The 15,556-nt window shown below is 46.0% G+C and overlaps 1 protein-coding gene across 3 annotated transcripts in view; it reads right to left on the bottom strand.

Annotated features, from left to right (window-relative positions):
* Window positions 1-5,906: 5,906 nt before the first annotated feature.
* The window catches only part of BTD (biotinidase), a 29,855-nt gene continuing 20,205 nt past the window's right edge, over window positions 5,907-15,556 (bottom strand). For all 3 annotated transcript variants that reach the window (XM_042955114.1, XM_042955116.1, XM_042955115.1), the window contains 3 exons: window positions 13,798-14,062; window positions 8,333-8,482; window positions 5,907-7,352 (listed from right to left, as the gene is read on the bottom strand). In XM_042955114.1, the coding sequence (XP_042811048.1) occupies window positions 6,180-7,352; window positions 8,333-8,482; window positions 13,798-14,062 (1,588 nt within the window). In that variant the 3' untranslated portion in view covers window positions 5,907-6,179. The remainder of the gene's footprint in view (window positions 7,353-8,332; window positions 8,483-13,797; window positions 14,063-15,556) is intronic.

Raw genomic sequence — 15,556 nt, 5'->3', positions numbered from 1 at the left:
CTTGCAACACAGCTCACTTATGGGACTAGCGACAGGAGGCTTCAGTTTCTTGCTAAATGGGCCTTTCCATAAGGCTCCGTGAGACATGGTAGCTGGCTTTCCCCCGAGCAAGTGATCCAACATGGAAGGTAGGCAACCAAGACAGAAGCCACAGGATCTTTGATATCTAATCTCAGAAAATAACAGGACATTGTGTCTGCCATGTTCTAGTGGTCACATAGAACAACCATGGAACAATGTGGGAAGGCACCACACAAGAGTGTCCATAGGGATCAGTGGGAGCTATGTTAAGACTAGCTACCATGGTTATGCTCATTAAGAAACCTGTTTGTCCACAGGGCTGTCTCTTCCCTGACTCCCTCTCTCAAATGAACTTGTTCATAAGCTCCCAGAATGTGTTGGGAGCATCATGTGCTGCAGTTTCCTCCCTACACACTCCCCCCTTCTCCATCCTGTTGTGTGACCGTAGCACTGACTTCTGCAGACAGCACCAGCTGCACTTTCTTGTTCTCTGCCTTGCTGTTGGGTCCAACCAATAGGAAGCAGCAGCAGGTGATGAAAGGGTAGCAGAAGAGAGAAAAGACATGGTACTTCTTGCCTGGCCTCCTTCTGTGTAAGATCACTGTAGTCTGCCTGGATCTCCCTTCTAAAGGCTGCAGCTCCTGCCGGGCTGCTCTCTCCATACAGCTTCCTTCCCTCCCCTGATTCTGTAACCACTTGAGCCCTTCATACCTTCAGGCCTGGGAGGCTAATGGCTCCTGCTATTGCTAGCCCCTGAATATTGGACTGCCCTTTGCAGGCTTCCCTATAACCCCTGCCCACACCTGTGTAAATTGCTCTGTTATTACTCTTCTGTGTTAATGGGGTGTGCAGTCTCCTTCCTGCTGTGACCCTGACTGCAACAGCATGTAACTAGTGTCAGAGAGAAATTTATGCTCAGAGGAAGCAGGCCTGGTGGACATCTACTGTTTCTGCCCAAGCATATCCCACCCACCACCCTGCCTCAGCGTTCCCTTTGGGGATCCAGCCCTGCCCACTTCCTGTGTCTTGTCAGAGCCATGCCCATGATCCCTCACTCTCCCGGTGGGCCTGGGATTTGCTGCTGGCCAACAGGCCAATAAGAATATCATGGCCCTCTGAACAGTGATTGGGCATGTGGCCCAAGGCAGAGCCAGGAAGGCTCAGTTCTGGGACTTTGTGAAAAGAGAAGCTCTTTCCTTAGGGGTTGCTAAAGCATCAGATGACGCCTCGGGCTGTGGTGGCCATTATCATTACCATTATATGGGGAGTCTGTCTGGGAAAGAAGCTGATAAAGAACGCCAAGTACAGACATACTACATACACCCATACACACACAGACGCTGTTCACAGACTGTTTCAGCTCCTGAATCCAGCCATGCCTGAAGAGATCTACTCTCTAGACTCTTCAGTTACATAAGTCAATAAATGATAATTTTTGCTCAAACCAAAAAAAAAAAAAAAAAAAAGTGCGTGAGTTACACATACATGACTCCTAGCAGCTCATTGATCTATTGGTAATTTTATTTTTAACCGTTTGTTAGATTTTTACTTCAATGCTAGAAAACTTTAAAAAGAGAAAAAAATTGTTGTTCTTTTGTTGTTTCAGCCTGTCTAAATGAAATAAGCATGCTTGGTGACTGCTCAGTCATTCATTCATTCACTCATTCATTCAGCACCCATGTATTGAGCCCAGATTTTAAAAACCACAGAGGGGTGCCAGGAGCCATAGACACAAAGATTAGTAGCACATGGACTGTGTTCTCAGATGGCATCTCCATAGTCACCGTGAAGAAGATGCAGATTCCAGCACCAGCTCTAATCAGCACATGGGCAGTTCACTAGCATCTCTGTCAGTTTTCCTTGTCTGCAAGATGGCCCTATCAAGCCTTCTTTAAGGCTCATGGAGAAAGTTAAGGGAGCCATTTATGTGTCACATCCAGCACAAAGCTGTCACTCACTACAGGGCAGATACTCTCGGTGCAGCTCACATCCTGGCAGAGAGGACCTGGATAAGTAGTATGGCCCGATGGGGAAGGGCTCTGGGAACAGGAAAAGTCAATTCGGTGGAAGAAGATTCACAAAGTGCATGTCATGGAGTGGACCTTCAAGGATGGAGGAGTTTCCCCATCAAAAGAGGCATTTTAGCAAAGACAACATTGCTAAGGCCACATTGTGCTCAGCATATCAGGGAATTGAGAGAATTTGGCCATGGCGGAATCAGGGAGCTGGATTCATAGTGTGGGGTCAGCGGGGGGCTCAGCACAGGCAGGGGGCAGGTTGTGTAGGGTATGAACTTCAGGGAGGTGAGGAAAAAGAGAAGCAGGATTTGGACTGAGGGGTTTGGTAACCAGCTCCAAGATGGTGCCCAGTATCCTCACCTCCTGGCCTGTGTCCTGTCCCCTCCTTCAATGAACAAGGCTGATCTGGGTAAGCCAAGAAGATAGTATGGAATGATAAAGTGTGACTTCTGAGCGTGGGTCATAATAGACACTGTGGCTTCTACCTTGGTCTCCCTTGGATCACTTCCTCCATGGGAAGCCAGCTGCCACTTTGGACAGCCAAATAGCCCTACAGAAAGGACCCTGTGTTGAGCCACTGAGCCTCCTGCCAGCAGCCAGCCATGTGGCTGCACCAAACTGATGGGTAGTAGTTTTCTAGAGCTGCCATAAAAAAGTACCACCAAATGGGTGGTTTAAAACATAGAAATTTACTACCTCATAGTTCTGGAGGCTAAAAGTCCAATATCAAGGTGTTAGCAGGGCCATGCTCCTCCTGAGACCTGTAGGGGAGAATCCTTCCTTGACTCTGCTAGCTTCTGATGTTTCTCAGTAATCCTTGGTGTTCCTTGGCTCATGGATGCATCCCTCCACTATGCCTCTCTTGTCACATGGCTGTCTTCTCCCTGTGTGTCTATATCTTCTCCTTTTCTTATAAGGACACGGGTCACATTGGATTAAGGGGCCACCCTATTTAAGTGTGATCTCATCTTAATTAATCACATCTACAAAGACCCTATTTCCAAATAAGATCACATTATGATGTATGGGGGTGAAGACTTCAACGCATCTTTTTGGGGAACACAGTTGATGATAACGTTCTCCACCTCCAGTGAAGCCTTCAGCTGACCACAGCTCCAGCTCACATCTTGACTGCAGCCTCATGAGACCTTGAGCTAGAACAACCCAGCTAAGCCACTCCCAGATTCTTGACTCATGGAAACTGCGTGAATTAATCATGTTCACGATTGCTTTAAGCCACTAAGATTTGTTATGTGGGAATAGGCAATCAACACAAGGAGGAAGACATGGCAGTAAAAGACCAAAGGCCTCCACAGCAATCCTACTCAACAGAGCTTCAGGTCATATCAGCATTTATTTTAAATCAGAGCCTTTTTATGCAACATTTCATACTGCTAAAACTTTTTTGAAAAAGTTTTGCCCTATGTACATTCACTTTGTTGAGAAACCATTTGTTCATCTAGTGGGTAATTGGGTGTTTGAGCAGTTCTGAGTTTCACTGGGAATCCATGCAGCTGACTCAGATTTTCCCTCTCTGGGCAGAGCTCCGGTGCCAGGCTGGCTGGCTGGTCTGGGGTCAGGTGCATACTCCCGGTTCAATGCGTGATGGCCAGGGGATGGGGCCACAAGGTACAGAGCAGGGCCACCTGTGGGTAAGGGGCGGCCCAGGTGGGTTTCCCTCAGCAGGGCCATGGGCAGGCTGTCTCTCCCTGCAGGAGGGGGCGGTGGGCACCAGCATTGACAGTCTGTGATCAGGCTGTGGATTTTGTCTTCTCTAGGAACAGGCCTTTTTAAGTCCAGTGTGAACACAGCTCATTGTGCCTCTCACTTCCTCTGTGAGGAAAGCCACAGACAGGCACAGCTGCACCTACATGAGAAACCACATGGACCAACCGACTTCCCCCAAGTCTGATTTGACCAAAAATACATTTGATTTCCTGCCTCTATGTTATGGTCAAGATTACCATTTGTTTCCTTGAATTTCAGGATTACAGTTGACAAAAGCATGTCACAACCATTAGTCATAGGTGGGTTTTTTTTCCTGAAAATGATTCATTTTACTCATTTTCCCATCCTCCTCTTTGTTCTGTCAGCTGGCAGCTACTTTTTATTATAAAAATAATTTTGTGTTACCCCCATCATTTATATCTTCCCTCATTTCTACTTCATAAACAATTGGTTCTAACTTGTCAATAGAAAGTAACTCAGGGAAAGTTCTAGGTGCTCTGTTCAGAAGGGCAGAATGTGTATCCAGCAGGTGCTTCATAAGTGCTTACTGGGTGGAATAGTTCCACCAAGTCTGTATTTAGGTCTGTCTCTGTACGTCTCTTTCTCGGGCTGAGTTGAAAACTCTTGGCATGAAGCAACAATATGCATTTTTAAGATGATTTCTATTTCCCTGGTGTTTGGGGCAGGGAGCTAAGTGGGTGGCAGACAGCCACATCCAGAGAGACAAGCTCACTCCTCCTGGCAGGTCCTGCACTGGGGACGGCAGGCAGGCTCTGCCATTTGGTGGGAGGGGTCCCGCTCCCATTCCAGGAGGACTTCCCAGGCCTTCCTCAGGAATTCTGAGTTCTTCCTGCTTATTCCCTAAAGATGTGACTCACTCCAAACCTTTGCGAGTGAGCAGTGAGTCAGCAGGGGCTTTGCTTTTTTGGATCATTCCCACATGGATTATTCAACGCACATTATATGAATGAGAAGACCGTGGTGTGACAGGGTTTAAATAAATCGTCCAAGGTCTATGCAGTGAAGAGTAAGCTGTGAGGCCAAGGATGTGAGCCTGGACAGTCTTGAGACCAGGGTCTGTACTCTTTATTCTGCCTAAAAGCCAGAAAAGGGGTCTAGAAGGCTATGCTGCAAGGGAATGGGGAAGGAATCCCATTTTTTACTTTGTATAATTATATATATGCACATACTGCTTTAAAAAACCTAATTAAAAAAAACTAAACAGCCACACCATGGAAGAGGCAAATCACAGAAGGCTAATTATCCATCTTCTTAAAAATTATTCATTTTCCTACTTAAAAATTATCTGAGTTACTAGGCATTGATTCAAAATGACTTTGAAATGTTGGCTACAAGTAATACAGAAATGAGTGGCCTAAAAATGTCTTCCCTCACTGATTACGTTGGTTCTGCATCTGGAACTCCTATTGTGGGAGGGCCTTGCTCTGCACCTGGTGGGCTTTCCAAAAACACCTGTTGTGTGATCAGATTAATGAATGACTACAGAGGGCCAACCTCCATGGCAGCTCTTGCAACTTTTCTTCAAGAGGCGTGATGCCTCTCTCAAAGGGTAGGCCCTCTGGGGACTGTTCATGGAATCATGCCTGCATCGTTCCATCCTGCGCAGTTGGGCAACTGGAAGGCTCTTGCCCAAAGTTAGCATGATTTATTTAGGTCCCTGGAATCCCTGGATGAGACATGTTGTGCAGAAAGAATCCTCTTACTCATACTTTCCCTCTGCTGCCCCTCTCTTCAGCACTTGTTTCCAGCCTCTCTCTGTCTTTCTCTCTGAGGCACTGCACTCTTTTCCAGTTATTATGAGCCCTGCCTGACAGATTCCATTTACTGATGGAAAGGCATATGGGAGAGAAACTTCCCTTCTATTTTTAAAAGCTGCTTCAAGATACACATTTCTGATGTTGCTGGTGGCTCTGGCATTACCATTTCATCTGGATAGAATTCTGTTCATCCAGAATGGAAAAGGACCCACGCAGCCATTTCTAAAACAGGTTTTGCTCTGAGAGTTTGTTTCTTACGTTAGAAGGTGAGGCTTGTGAGATACTTGTATGTCCTGGGTCTCACTTCATGAACAATAAGAACAAGGAAAACACACACAAAACCCACTGTTTTGTGGATGTGTAAAATATAAACTGGCATTTTTATTTTAGCTCTTAAAACCAATTGTATAATGAGAGGTTTGCTGGAGGAAGATATGGCTTGAAAAAGAGAAACGGGAGCAGGGAATACCAGAAAAGACTCGGTAATCCACGTCAAAGAGGAAAAGACAATGGGGGAAGGTGCCTCTCCTACCTCATCCCACAGCTCCCACAATGGGCTGTGGGGCAGAGAGGTGGTCCCAGTGCTTGTGAGCTGTGGTCTGGACAAGTGCAGGGCTGCCCACCCCACACTGCCCTAGTCCCTCTCATACAGCCGCCCGTAGAGAGCTGCCGTCACCAGGCCAGAGGACAGTCCGCTCTTGCTCAGGAAGGAGTAGTCATTCTCCCAGCCAAGCTGATCAGGGGTTTCCAGGGACATCCCTGAGGTAAGAAGCAGAGGAAAGATATAGGAAGTACTGAAGTTCCCCCATAGGTGGAACTCAAATATCCCTGTGGCCTCTGTGATCTCCTGCCCACAGGTGTTAAAGCCAAGACCCCCACACTTGACCAGGGCACAAACTTGAACATAGTAAGTGCCGTGCACAGTGTGAAGACCGTCAAAGACCCCCAGGGCATACAGCTCTTTGGACAAAGTGGGCCGCTGGTAAAGCAAATAACAGCAGAGGCCGTTTGCACAGACACGGAGGTAGCCTTCCTTTCCCCACACAGGGACCAGGGTGAAATTGTCATACATCATCTCCGAATGAAACACAGGAGGAGTGTTCATGTTCCACTTGGTGGCTCCATCACAATGGACTTCCTGAGCATCCTTTTCACAGTATGGATCACCTGCCAAGATTTCTAAAAACTTACTACGAGATGGGTTCATTTTACCTGTGGCATTCTCTGGACCAATGAGACCCAGTGGATTTCTGGCTACCTGTGCAATTATAAGATGACCAGTGGCGTTTTCCATGTCATGGTGCCAAAAGGACTTCCGAGGGCTGTGTATGCCACTTCCGGTCATCCCCAGAGATGGGTGGTGGATGTTGGCAGCCAGCAGGTTGATACCAAAGGCAACAGCAAAAGCTCTCTGAATCTGAATGGCTGCCAAGAGTGGGAGCTGGTTCATCCAGGCAGTAGGATATACGACGTGCTTCACCTCAGAGTCTCTGAGGAGTCTAATGGCAGGGTCAAAAAACAATATATCAAAGCAGGTGAAGATGCCAAATTTGCCAGCAAAAGGGGTATCAAAGATGATGTGATCCACTTTGAGAGGGGTATCAAAAGCTGCCTCAAAGTAGAGGTTGTGTTTGCGATAGCGGTCAACAAGGGTTCCGTTGTTGCTGAACACGACATTTGTGTTAAACTGGTATCTTCCATCATGTGGGCACCCCGGGTCATTGTTATGGCAAGGCTGCTTGGTCCCAAGATTGGCCACCAGGAACATATTGCCCTTGATGGCCATGCAACTCAGGCGCTGGAGGACCTAAAGGAAAAAAAAGGCATAAATAAATGAATTTTTAAAATCCTGCCATTTGCCTTATAATTTTAAAATAGAAAAGTACCTGTATTGTGTCTATAATATGTAAACAGCTATCATAAATCAGTAAAGAAAAAACACTACTGGAAGAGTGCACAGGATATGAACAGGTGATTCACAGCACAAATACAAATGGCCAATGGACATCTGAGAAGATACTCAACCTCATTAGTAATGAGGAAACACAAATGAAAATAATGAGATCTCATTCCGCACCTTCGTAAGATTGGCAAAAATTCAAGATATTATTCCATCTTGCATTGACCAAAGGTGGGGAAACAGGCACTCGAGACTATCACGAGGGATGTAAAATGAAACGAAGGTCTTTCAAAAGGGAAATTTGGTAGTCTTTAAAATAATTCAAAATGTGCATATCCTTTCGCTGAGAAATTCCATTTCTAGGAATCTTACCTTACAGAAAAACTTGGACATATTTATGAAGATATATGTACAAGGATATTGACTCAAACGTTATAATAGCAAGGGTTTTACAAAAGCATATAGCATGCTAATAAAGAGGATGTCAATAACTATGAAATGAATAGAAAAGAATATAGTTGGATGCATATCAAAGTGTTGATGGCAGTTTCTCTAGGAAGAGAAGGAGGGTAATTGGTGGGGTGTGTGAAGATGGGACTTTAATTTTCTTACTTCTGATTCGTTTGTTTTCTAAGTATATATTCTTGTATGTCCTGTGTAATTAATAAATAGAACGATCCAGAGATGAGTAAATGCCCCATAATACCAGACACTCTTTAACTGATGGAATATGTGGCACAGGGAGTTTGGGGAGCTCAGATTTCATTTTTAGGAACCTAGGGTCTCCTTTCGGTCTCATTTAACCTGTCTTGGCTGTTGGCCCCTGGCTTGGTTCATCTCTGCATGCCTTCAGTCTACGGAGGAGGAAGGCTGGGACTCTCCCTTACCTCTGTGTCATTGAATCGGTGGGGCTCCAGGCAAGGATTCCACCTGACCAACTGGGGAGACGGCATGAAGTCCAAAAATGGGTAAACAGATGTTCTTGTAAAGTTGAATCCATGAATGCCATCTTCTGGAAACACTATAATCTGTACACCCTGTAGGTCAAACACATCAAAGTATGGTATATTATCCGATTACAGGAAACACCCCTTCTTTCACTCATCTGTTCTTTCATTCACTCGTCGGACAGCCATCAGGTAGTTGTACTGTGCCAGGAACCAGAGGTTCTAAGATGGTGGCTGGGGATCATCAGGGATCTTGGTCTTGGGGAAACTGTCTCACTTGGCCTCATTGTCAGGTAACAAAGGCAGATGGATTTAGAAACAACCATTCACCATACCTCATGTTAGGGAAGGGGGGAATGAGTGAGATTGGAGCAGAAAGCAGGAGTTTGCCAAGCAGACGATCAGGAGAGGTTTGGAGTTCCTGGTGGTGGCACAGTACAAAGGCCTTGAATACTGGGCTTGTTGACAGATGGGGTGTCTCCAATCCAGTGGTTTCCACTCATTGTGCATCTAAATCAGACGGGGAGCTCCTGAAAAAACACTTGGTTTAGGGGTGATGCTGGGGCCCACTCCTAAAAAGTCTGCTTCACTGGGCTGGTGGGGAAAATTCAAGTGTGTTCATTTCAGCATAGAAATAAGGACTTTCTCTAACTTGAAGTTCTCCAACTGGGAATTAGGAGGCCCTTTTCCAAATCCTAACCACTCCCCAGGCTTTGTCCCACACCTGGAGACAACCTAGGTTTCCTGACTGATAGCCTGGGGCTCCCTGTGATGTTCACATTAACCGAATGAAATCCAAACAAACGGGGCACCCTAAGCTCCCAGCATCAGGGCCTCATTCTCCTGCTGCTCTCCACTTACACGGCTTAAAATGCGAAGCCTGGGGGCACCTGGGTGGCGCAGTCGGTTAAGCGTCCGACTTCAGCCAGGTCACGATCTCGCGGTCCGTGAGTTCGAGCCCCGCGTCAGGCTCTGGGCTGATGGCTCGGAGCCTGGAGCCTGTTTCTGATTCTGTGTCTCCCTCTCTCTCTGCCCCTCCCCCGTTCATGGTCTGTCTCTCTCTGTCCCAAAAAAATAAATAAAAAACGTTGAAAAAAAAAAAAAAAATTTAAAAATGCGAAGCCTGGAACATTGCTCCAGAGTGAAAGGTGGAGGAGGAAGGCAGAGAAGGTATGAATAACCTAAAATAAGAGGCAATTTGAGTCACTTATTTCTGGAATGCACTGCAAACTCTTTATAATATTTTATTCTGGCTAAAAAAGCTTCGAAAGTGTAACTGTAGAAAACTTGGAGAACAGATAATATTAATATTAGTTTAGTTAATATCTTGGCTATTTTTATTTTGTCTGTGTGTGTGTATATAATTGCGATAATGATAAATACATGGTGTTTCGGGAGCACCTAAGTGACGCAGCTGGTAAAGCATCGGACTCGTGATCTCAGCTCAGGGTCATGAGTTCAAGCCCCACGCTGGGCTCCGCTGAGCATGGAGCCTACTTTTAAAGAAAATTTTAAATAAATACATAAATAGTTTTCCATCTTGACGTTCCTCACTACATACAGCATCAAGACTACCAAGATACTTTCAAAAATACCATTTGCGATGGCCACATTATATTTAAGAGAACACCATAATTCATCTTTTATCAGCGGATATCTGAATTGTTCCCAACTTCTGGTGACCATCTGCATACAGGGTGCTCAAAACACTTAATGAGTATTATACACAACTGTTTACGTGTCTGATGATTTCTTCAGAATGAAGTCTTGTAAGTGAGGATACGGGCTCACAGACAGGAAGAGTTTTCAGTTGTTTACATTGCCAAATAGCCCTCCAGAAAGATTATACCAATGTATGCTCCTCCCGGTAGAGTGTTAAGATTGGTCACCTTACAGCACACGGTAAAGCAAAATTATCACAAACTTGGAAATAAAGCAAGATGTTTGCCTTTCTAACATATACTAGGGTACTATTTAAGAGGCTCACTCAAGGATTATTTAGTGAATGTACTATTGCTAGGCTTTGTTATTTAATATTAGATCACCCCAGACTGCAATTGTATTGCTCTATAGGACATTAGCCAGTTTTGTATACACGAGCAAATTCATTTCAACGTTCATTTGACCGATACACACACTCATGTTCCTCCAATGCTCTTTTGAGCCAGCTTTACCATCTGACTGATTTCTTCATTAGATCAGTGAGTTAAATAACAGTTTTGGCACATGTTTGTTCTATATTTGTGTAAGAGGTTTTAAAATTTTTTTTTACGTTTTTATTTATTTTTGAGAGAGAGAGGCACAGAGTGCAAGCGGGGGAGGGGCAGAGAGAGAGGGAGACACAGAATCTGAAGCAGGCTCCAGGCTCTGAGCTGTCAGCACAGAGCCCGACACAAGGCTCGAACCCAAAAATGGTGAGATCATGACCCAAGCCAAAGCCGGACACCCAACCAGCTGAGCCACTCAGGCATCCCAGGAGTCATGTTTTAACTTTTTGAAAATTATACTTGGACAAATGTTTTCCTTTATTAAAAACAAAACTTTCCCCAAGAATGTTGAATGGTTTCCTATGGACAATACCATTTATGTTATGTATACATATTAGATTAATACTGAAGTTAAATTGCATTTCCTAAATACATATTTTCTAGAAATAAGAAGAGGAACCAACCTGAGCCAGGGTAGAACGCTGGATCTAATGTGACTATCAATCCATCTAGAAAGCAGTTAGCATCCCTGATAAATGAGGAATTTTCGGAGAGACTTCAATGAGGTCAAGAACTCCTGAGGAATTAAGGTTGCCAACCCAGTTGATGGACCAGCCTAATATCTTTAAGTTGGAGTCCTTTTCTTCCCTATAAATATCTCTACCAAGAGAGAAATACTTCAGTTGGCTAGTTCGGGAATGCTTGCCTTCCAGCAAGTTTGATCTAAAATTTTGACACATGCTTGGCATCAATTTGTCATAGAAGTTGCTTGAACGCATAAAACCATGCAGGGAAGCCGAGAGATCTGTAAGCACTAAGAAATGATCAGATAAACAATCTGTTCTCTTGGACCACAAACAGAGAAGGAATGATGACTTGCAGGCAGCATGGGCTCAACAAAAACATGTTATAGGTTTCCTTTGGGGGCAGGTTATTGGAAGGCAGGGGAATACCACCGTCACAGCCTCTGGAGTTCAGCATGGCCTCTGCCCAACCTCTTAGAATGGTCTTGTGGACAGGATGGAGAAGCGAGGGATGGCTCGTATTTCAGCACCATGCAAGCAAACACCTCTGTGCACAGAATGGTCTCGAGTGGATCTGTGTCATCAGGAGGTCTAAGGGCACAGCCTGGGATTTTTTTACACTGACTTCAGCGTAAACATAAATGAGGTGTGTATCAAATGTGTGAATGACGTGAAGGTAACTGATATGCAGGATGCCAGTAAAGATCCCCAAATAGCCGAACAGGCTGGAATGATGAGATTTCACAGCATAAATGTGAAGTCGTGTGTTCAGGTTAAAGAAGTTAACCTTGTAAGTACCGGGTGGCAAGAGTGGCACGTGTGTCCGTGTGTGGGAAGAAGACTCGGGAGTGTGAGTTGGCAGCAAATGCCTTATGAATCCACAGTGAGATGTGGCTGCCAACAGCTTTCTGGGGACAAAGTCTCGAATGAGAATGGTGCTACATCTCCTCCACTCTGCCCTTGAATACGGAGACCTTCCTATGGCTCTGGGCACAGAGATCATCTGGGAAATCTTTGTAAAAGGGACATACAGCCTGGAGAAGAGATGCTGGGTTTGGGGGCGGGGGGAAGGAGCATGACGGCTGTCCTCCTGTGGAAGACGACCCGCCATGGTCAGTTCCTCGGTCTGTTCTGTTTAGCTAAGGGGACAGAACGGGTGGCAGTTGCCGGGAGGCAAACTGTTGTTCACTGAAAGGCAAACCTTGCCAGAAGCTCCCGCGCTCTCATCAGACAGTGCGTTCTGGGCCACAGTTCAAGGAGAGACTGGATGTGGGGCTTTGAACGAGAGAGGAGCATCACCCATCAGAAGAAGCTGGACAAGGTCTTAAACTCTCTTCCAATATTAGCCTTATATATGTGTATATTGTTTTAATTTTTTTAATGTTTATTTTTGAGAGAGACAGAGAGTGAGCAGGGGAGGGGCAGAGACAGAGGGAGACACAGAGTCTGAAACAGGCTCCAGGCTCCAAGCTGTCAGCACAGAGCCCAATGCAGGGTTTGAACTCCCGAACCTCGAGATCATGACCTGAGCCGAAGTCAGATGCTGAACCTACTAAGCTACCCAGGCGCCCCTATATATATGTATATCTCTAAAAGGTAGCCTATAATTTTATATATGCATATATACACATACACATGTAATGAGGTAGAATTTTAAAATGCAGCAATAGCTAGTGGCCGTCCAGGCAATCCTGAGTACCCTGAACAGAGATAGGAACTATTTTGGAGCAGGACCTGCTGGCCCGAATTGTCCTGCCCTCCAAACTCACCGGCACAGGGAAGTTTTGCTCACATGGAGTGTACCTCCTGTCAGGGCAGAGCAGGGCTTCCTCACATGACTGGGCTTGGTCACCACACACCAGGTGAAAGTCCAAATTTCCCTTTGGTTATGGGTTTCCCAACAGGGCATTTTGTTATGGTCACGTCTGGCACGGACACTGCCCCTCTGCCCCACCCTTCCTGGCAGAAGTGGGAAATGCAGGCCAAGCAGGAAGCCTTCACAAAGGCTGGCAAAGACCTCCCTCTGTCCACCTCCGTTCTGTCTGGACTGAGGTCTCAGACTGTTCATGGTCTGGAACAGAGACGAGAAATGAGCCCCAAATAGACTGAAGGTGGAAAACAGCAGTTCTGTGGATGCTTACTATTTTGAATGCCTCAGAGAGCAGGACAGACCCTCATGCCTGGAAGTTTCTAGAATTTTCTGCACATCAGAATCCACTGGGGAGCCTTAGAACTCCCAGTGCTCAATCCACACCCCATCTGCCTCTGCGGGTATGGCATACAGGCACCCACTTAGTTTACGACTGGCTGAGCACTCCCTCTGCACGGCCACATCTGAGAACCAGGGACTGAGCTCCGGACTCCTCAGACATGAGGGGAAAAGCAGCACCTGGGGATCTTGCTATGATGTTGATTGATTCAGCAGGTCTGGGCAGGCCCCAGATCCTGCATTTCTCACAGGCTCCAGAGGGCTGCTGATGCCACTGGTCCATGGACCACTGAGCAGCGAGACCCCAGCCACCTGACTACTTCAGCTCCGCTTTACCAGCTGGACTAATTTTCCAGAAGGGCTGCGGGAGCCATTGACAGAGAGCCAGAGAGCAATTCGCCCTGTTCTGCTAGACAAGCTGGGGGGGAGGGGGGGGCGGCGGGCTAACCCAGGAGTGTTTCTTGCCTTTTGGGCTGCGGTCATCACTTGCTGTTCATAGATGTCGAGGTTCTGGTTCATTAGGTCCAAGGCCTGCTTGCGGCCCACGAGTGCTAGAGGGCTGGGAGTGAAGATTGACTGGTGCTCGTACACAGCAGCCACGTAGTGTTCAGCCTCAGAGTGCTGGGCCACGCGTGGTTCCTCGGTGTGGACTCCCAGGGCAACCACGTAGCAGCCGAAGAGGAAAAGAGCAAGCTGACTGCCGGCTCCAGACATAATGCAGACCATAAATCTGGAACGTAAGGAGGCAAGGGGAAAACAGCTGAATAAAGAATCCTGCCAAGAATGTAACTTTTGCAGCTGTGACTTATTAATCTCAGCAATTAAACCTACCCGCCGTGATACTGCAACTCAAAGATTTGTTTCATGTTCCTAATAAAAGGGTCTGTGTTTCTCTCCAAACACGTAGCAAGCTACATTTAAAATGGCTCGCTGTGTTAGTCTGGTTTTAGAATGTTTCCAAAACAGACCCGATGTTTGCCATGATTTTCTTCCCCAGCGTTCAGCAAGACGGCATTGTGTCACTACTCGCCTTTCTAGCCACGTACCTAAGTTTTAGGCAAGAATAACTACCATGACTATTTTATAGAAGTCGGTGGCATATTCCACATCCCACCACCTGCCCTCCACACACACAAACGTGTCAACCATCCACATCAGCTCTGATTGTTGCGATCCCGATAATACAGCTCGGCTTTCCTAGCTACAAAACTCTGATGGATTAAAATTCTCCCTGCATTTCTTTGGTCAGTAATGAATATAAAGGGTAAGTCCTTCTTAGCACGACATTCTTTATTTGGTGCAGAGAAGCTGCTGACTTCTACTTACGTGCCAGTGTCTACTCTTGGTTATGGATAGGTAAAAAGAGGGCTCCCAATCAAAGCGTTTTGTTTCTCCTCCTTGAATTTGGGAATCATCACCTTCTCAACCTCTGTCTCTGCGATTCCACCACTCGTGCTCAAAAGCATAATCGTTTGGAAATAAAATCCTTTTGCAGTGATAAAATGCAACCGTCTAGAAAATATACGAGGATTTTCTAGAAAACATAAGAGGATTTTCTAGGACGTACACCCAGCTATGTAGGCCCTACCATAAGCAATTAGAAGTAAATTATGTCACTTACAATGACACTTCTGTGTGCCTTTTTTTTCCCAAGAGTAGGAGTTTTTATTCCCAATAGTTATGTGTTACTGTGTTAGAGTGAATATTCCAATTCTTCCTTGAAAACCAGCCTGGCCTCCCAGCTGAAGCCCCTCGCCTAACACACAGATATACCAGGGGGTGTGCCAAGGCCAGGCCACTTGCTCTGTGGAGATGCGCTGGGGCTGACCAAGTGCCCAGGAATCTGGATTAAACATCGAGATAACAAAGACAAATCAAGGAATCCTGCTGCTTTTTAAAAAGACAACGACGCCCTGTCCAAGTCTGACTCATAACTCCTGTGTTTGCATTTTAAAACCAAACTTTCCAGGCTGCAAACTTCCTTTTATTTTTCTCTTAATAGTTCCAGAAACAAAAGTAACCATAAGTATTTTCAGCAACAGAACAAGGACTCGGGAGGCTCAGTCTGAATCCTTGCAAAACCAAACACTTGTCGGGCTGAGCAGGCCTCATCCCACGGCCTTGTCTCACACACTGTTACTTCTTGTCCCAGGGACTAAGTGCACCATCCAGATACCCAACCCCAGGACTTGTTGCCATTCATCTGGGACCCTGAACGATGTTC

This window comes from Panthera leo, chromosome C2 (genome assembly GCF_018350215.1).
Source record: "Panthera leo isolate Ple1 chromosome C2, P.leo_Ple1_pat1.1, whole genome shotgun sequence".
Lineage (NCBI taxonomy): Eukaryota > Metazoa > Chordata > Mammalia > Carnivora > Felidae > Panthera > Panthera leo.
This window is presented reverse-complemented; position numbering and strand designations above follow the sequence as displayed.